At 45.2% G+C, this 6,351-nt stretch overlaps 1 protein-coding gene across 1 annotated transcript; it reads left to right on the plus strand.

Annotated features, from left to right (window-relative positions):
- Positions 1 to 354: 354 nt before the first annotated feature.
- On the plus strand, positions 355 to 1,281 carry LOC102462636 (olfactory receptor 5V1-like). Its single transcript, XM_006135696.2, has one exon. It carries the CDS (start codon positions 355 to 357, stop codon positions 1,279 to 1,281), a length of 927 nt encoding a protein of 308 aa, XP_006135758.2.
- Positions 1,282 to 6,351: the final 5,070 nt, after the last annotated feature.

A 6,351-nucleotide genomic window follows, 5' to 3' on the forward strand; every position in this document is an offset into this window, starting at 1 on the left:
AATTGTACAATGAGTCGTGTGCTGTAATGGAAGGGCCCATGGACCCTTGTCTATGTCACGGCCCCTCCGTGTGCCTGTGTTCCCCCTTGATGTAACGGGGGGTACCCTTCTTTACCTTGTTTGTAATTTACTTTGCCAGGGTGGATGGAAAGACCTTTACAGGGTCTTGCTATTAATATACAACTTTCATCTCCAGGGGCTTCTCGCATTCCTCTATAGTCAATGCATATTTCCAAATAGAACATTCACACATCGTTTTTTTTCTCGATTGCAGAATTGCTCTCAGTGTGTCCATACTGCAGTCTCGTGACGCTCTCTTTTTCCAGTGGCAGGGACCCAAATCAAGCCGGAAGCATGGAGAGGAGAAATCAAACAGCACTGAAGGAGTTCATCATTCTGGGGTTTTCCAGCCTCCGGGAGGTGCGGCTTTTACTCTTCACGGGCTTTTTGACCACTTACGTCTTCACCCTGCTCGGGAACACCTTCATCATTGTCCTCGCCTGGCTGGACCAGCGACTCCACACGCCCATGTATTTCTTTCTGGCCAACCTATCCTTTCTGGACATCTGTTATACCACCACCACTGTCCCCCAGATGTTGGTTCATCTCCTCTCCGAGAGGAGCACCATCTCCTACATGGGCTGCGGGCTGCAACTTTTCTTCTTCTTCTCCTTTGTGGGCACCGAGTGCCTCCTGCTGGCAGTGATGGCCTTTGACCGCTACGTGGCCATTTGCAACCCACTGCGTTACACGCTGATCGTCAACAAAACCATCTGCCTCTGGCTGTCCACTGCTTCCTGGGTAAGCGGCTTCCTCAACTCGACAGTCCATACGATCTTCGCCTTCCAGTTGCCCTTCTGTGGGGACAACCGTATCGACTACTTCTTCTGTGATATCCCGCCGCTTCTTGAGCTGTCATGCGGGGACACCTCCCTCAACAAACTCCTCATCATCTTCATCGGCCTCTTCATAGCTTGGGCCCCCTTCGCCTGCATCCTTCTCTCCTACACTTACATCCTCTCAACCATACTGAAGATGCCTTCTTCCAAGGGAAAGAAGAAGGCATATTCCACCTGCTCATCCCACCTGACGGTGGTGATTCTCTACTATGGCAGTTGTATCTTCACTTACCTGAGACCCAGTTCCAGTTACTCACCAGATAGCACCAGACTGATCTCATTGATGTACAGCATCTTAACGCCGATGCTAAACCCAGTCATTTATACCCTGCGGAACAAGGACGTGAAAGAGGCTTTGAAAAATGTTCTGCTTAGGACATGACTGGATATTATCTTCAACTTCCTCATCCTCTTCCGCTCGGCTGATGTTTCCCTTTCTTCTTTTTTTCTCTCTCTTCTTTTATCTTAATTTTGTTGTCATCCCTTTGTCTGCTTTCTCAGTTTTTCTTCTACTGATGTGGTTTTTTTTGTCAATATCATAATCCTCTTCTTAGCTATTAGAACCTAAAAATTCCCATAAAACTGGCCCTGATGGGTCAGATCAATGGACCATCATGCCCAGTATCCAATCTTCCAATAGTGGCCAATGCCAGATGCTTCAAAGGGAATGAACAGAACCAGTAGTTGTCTAGTGATACATCCTCCATTGTCATATCACAACAAATGAGAGACAATGAATAGGGGCACCCAGAACATGGAGTTGTCCCTGTCCACGTTGGCTAATAGCCACAAATGGACTTATTCTCCACAAACATTTTTCATTATCTTCTTTTTCCATCGTCATTTTCTTCTCTTCCTACCACTCTTCTTCTTCTTCTTCTTCTTGACTTAGGCTACATCTACACTACAGAGTTTTTCCGGGATATATCCTGGAAAAACTCTTCTGCGTCTCATCGGAACGCATCTGCTCTTCCAAATTTTTTTCCGCAAGAGCAGATGTGCTTTTTCGGCATCCCTGTAAACCTCATTTTACGAGGAAGAACAGATGTTCCGAAAAAGCCTCTTCCGAAAAAAGAAGTGGAAAAAGCTACGCAAATTGTGGTTCACAATTTGCATAACCATTTCCAGAAGAACAGTGAAGTGTGGATGTAGCCTTAGAAGACTGGAAGAGACCTCAGGGTGTCATTGAATCCAACCTTCTTCTTCGCCTCCTCCTCCTCCTCCAAATATTTGAAAACAGCTTCTGGTATTAACCAATACATTGCAGTGCATAAATTCTCATTCATTTTAGAATGTGATACTATACCTGCTTTTGTATAATTTCTTCTTACTTTCTTTAATAGCTCTTTTCTGCACAGAAGCATGCAAATCCCATGGCATGTAGTGTGTGTTGCACAGAGATCACAAAGACAACATAGTTTAAGACTTTGATTTTTATTGGTAAATGTTGATAAATGCCAGTTGCCCTGAATATACACACGCTTTCTTCCATAATTGAATTTACAGAGAGCCAATGCAAAAACAATTATTTTGTTTTTGCCTGAGAACTTCTTAGAGCTTGGTTAACGAGCTTTACTTTGTTTTGATAAGTGCAGCTGAAAATTTGTGTTTTAACTGTGATACGTTTTTGGAATCAATTTCCACGGCCAGTAACTAATTGTGATTGCTCTGTGGTCCAACTCAAGTCAGTTTCCTGCCACTGTAAAACTTTAAATTGATACCCATGATTCCAAATTGTTTACAACTCTAGCTAGATTGGCAGATGTACCCAGCATTGCTTGGGTTCTTAACTGTAGTAATGGGGGTTTTTTAATTAAAAGAAAATTGGGCATGCTTTATTTCAGTGATGGAGCTCAGGGCAGGCGATTGGGGGCAGGGTGTGTGGGTGGGGGGCCAGGGCAAGGGCTGGAGGGGCAGAGGGCTGAGCAGTGTGGGGGGGGGGGGCTCAGAGAAGGAGGTTGGGTATGTGGGGAACTTAGGACAAGGGGAGGGGTGCAGGATTTAGGGCAGGGGGTTGGGCGTGGGGGGGAAAGTTTACGAGTGCCACCCATGGCAACAAATGTGTCACTTCTCCAGTGGTGGTTCCACCCAGGGGACCAGGGTCTGCAGCTGGTCTGAGGGGGCTGTCCTCCACCCATTCCAGAGAGGGGGTCTGTGCCCAAGGGGATTGGGACTGGGGGAGCTGGGGTTGGCGTGTGTGGGTGGGAGGAGCAGACGATTTGCCCCCCACACTATTTTGAAGCAGGAGGATCCTCTTACTTACTCCATTGCTGATCACGATCTCTTATGGGCCAGTGTATTACTGGTATTGCTGCCCCCAGTGGTCACTCTGCAGTATCACTGGCCTTGTACTTGCTCCCCCAGTGGTGACGGTGAGTATTGCATCCCTCCTCCCTCTGTCCCCTCCCTTTCCATGTTCTGGAAACCAGTCCCGTTCCTGGCACTTTCCATTTTCCAGGCACAATCAAACCCCGGCCTTGCTTTAGGGGTAAGAGGAAGAAGCGTGACAAATGTAGTGGCCCTAGTGCTTACTGTTTAGGAGAAGGTCCTGAACATACAGACTCACAGAGAGACACACTCTAAAACAATGTTTCTTAAACTGTGTTCCGTGGCACAACAGTGAGCCGCGAGGCAGTCGGAGGTGTGCTGCGGAGAACAACAAAGTTCAAAATGGGGAAGGCGACCTTTTTTCCCCCCTCAATAACTTTCCCCCTGACCTTTTTTTTTTTTTTTGGGTCAATAACTTTTCCCTGGCCCCTCCTTCCCCCCCCCCCCCATTTTTTTCTCTCAACAAAAAATCCTTGGTGTTCTTCATAAAAAAAAATTGGTGTTCTTCAGTCTTAAAAAGTTTAAGAAAAACTGCTTTAAAATATGTATATAGAATCATAGAATCATAGAATAATAGGACTGGAAGGGACCTCGAGAGGTCATCGAGTCCAGCCCCCCACCCTCAAGGCAGGACCAAGCTCCGTCTGCACCATCCCTGACAGATGTCTATCTAACCTGTTCTTAAATATCTCCAGAGAGGGAGATTCTACCACCTCCCTTGGCAATTTATTCCAATATTTGACCACCCTGACAGTTAGGAATTTTTTCCTAATGTCCAATCTAAACCTCCCCTGCTGCACTTTAAGCCCATTACTCCTTGGCCTGTCCTCAGTAACCAAGAGGAACAAATTTTCTCCTTCCTCCTTGTGACACCCTTTTAGATATTTGAAAACCGCTATCATGTCCCCCCTTAATCTTCTTTTTTCCAAACTAAACAAGCCCAGTTCATGAAGCCTGGCTTCATAGGTCATGTTCTCTAAACCTTTAATCATTCTTGTCGCTCTTCTCTGTACCCTTTCCAATTTCTCCACATCTTTCTTGAAATGTGGCGCCCAGAACTGGACACAGTACTCCAGCTGAGGCCTAACTAGTGCAGAGTAGAGCGGCAGAATGACTTCACGAGTTTTGCTTACAACACACCTGTTGATACAACCTAGAATCATATTTGCTTTTTTTGCAACAGCATCACACTGTTGACTCATATTCAACTTGTGGTCCACTCTGACCCCTAGATCCCTTTCCGCCATGCTCCTTCCTAGACAGTCGCTTCCCATCTTGTATGTATGGAACTGATTGTTCCTTCCTAAGTGGAGCACTTTGCATTTCTCTTTATTAAACCTCATCCTGTTTACCTCTGACCATTTCTCTAACTTGCTAAGGTCATTTTGAATTATGTCCCTACCCTCCAAAGAAGTTGCAACCCCACCCAGTTTGGTATCATCTGCAAACTTAATAAGCGTACTCTCTATCCCAATATCTACATCATTGATGAAGATATTGAACAGTACGGGTCCCAAAACAGACCCTTGTGGAACTCCACTTGCTATCCCTTTCCAGCAGGATTTAGAACCGTTAACAACAACTCTCTCACTACGGTTATCCAGCCAATTATGCACCCACCTTATCGTGGCCCCATCTAAGTTATATTTGCCTAGTTTATCAATAAGAATATAGGTGATGATGATTGATTAAAATCATGGGTGTCATATACTCTGGTGTGCTCATAACTAGGAGTGACCATCCCAGGGCAAACTGTCAGAAAATGGGAAGGCACAACGAATTCCTGGTGTGGATCATAATTAGATTTCACCGAGCGATTAACTGTCATGACATTCTGCTGTTCTCATGATAGAATTACAGACAGTCCCTTTAGACTCTCCAGTTTATTGCGCCACCCAGCCAAATTGGACTTTGTAACAAAACAGTCACTCACTCCAAAATCACAAATATTCCAGGTTGCTCACAGTCCCCAGAAACCAATCAAATTGCCGTCGTTCAACTGATGCCCTAGATACGACACCAAAGTTCACGGTATTAGCCAATTTTGCAGTCAACTAACTGAGGGTTTATTAGCTAAGGAAAAGGAATGAGACTTATTGAAAAGTTAAAGCAGGTAAAATATATGTACTGGTGAGTCACAGTCTATCATTCCAAATGGTAGCAGAGATGTAGTAACCTGCTAGTTCCTCAAAAGTCTCTCAGGGCTACCCAAAATATCTCTGGGGATCTCCATCTCTTCATTCAGTCATTTCACCCTGTGAAAACCCAAAGAGTCCAGAAACGAGGGACCTTTCCTTGACTCCCTACTTGTTGCTTCTTCGCAGAAAACAAGATGAGAGTGTCACATGCCACATGGGCTCTGGCATTGAGCATGGAGAGTGAGCAATGTGTTTTAAGTTTTTTACCTCCAATCGTCACACACAAAACTTCCTACCTGTCAGAGTGCTGAAGCACTGGAATAAATTGCCCAGGGAGGTTGTGGAATCTCCATCTCTGGAGATACTTAAGAGCAGGTTACATAGACATCTATCAGGGATAATCTATATGGTGCTTGGTCCTGCCGTGAGGGCAGGGGACTGGACTCGATGACCTCTCAAGGTCCCTTCCAGTTCTAGTGTTCTATGAATCTATGATTCTATGCTTTGAAATTAGCACTTTTCACTTAAGATTCTTCAGTCGTTGGGCCAAGAAACAATGGGCTTAAACTGCAGCAAGGGAGGTTTAGGTTGGACATTAGGAAAAACTTCCTACCTGTCAGGGTGGTTAAACACGGGAATAAATTGCCCAGGGAGGTTGTGGAATCTCCATCTCTGGAGATCTTTAAGAGCAGGTGGGACAGACACCTGTCAGGGATGGTCTCGATGGTGCTTGGTCCTGCTGCGAGGGCAGGGGACTGAACTCAATGACCTCTCGAGGTCCCTTCCCATTCTAGTGTTCTGTGATTCTATTATTTGTATTCCACAACACTTCTTTCTCAGGCGATGGGTTATCAAGTGACAGGGCTACACCCAAATCAAGTGTCTGCTACTACATTATAACAGGATTTAGATAAGGGGAAACAGATATGGATACAGATATGGGGAAACAATGCATACAACATGCCAATTATTTTCAAGACTTTTAA

Source organism: Pelodiscus sinensis, chromosome 30 (assembly GCF_049634645.1).
Source record: "Pelodiscus sinensis isolate JC-2024 chromosome 30, ASM4963464v1, whole genome shotgun sequence".
Taxonomy (NCBI): domain Eukaryota; kingdom Metazoa; phylum Chordata; order Testudines; family Trionychidae; genus Pelodiscus; species Pelodiscus sinensis.

Coding starts and splice junctions, on each gene's coding strand:
- LOC102462636 (XM_006135696.2), top strand. CDS start 355: ATGGAGAGGAGAAATCAAACAGCACTGAAGGAGTTCATCATTCTGGGG.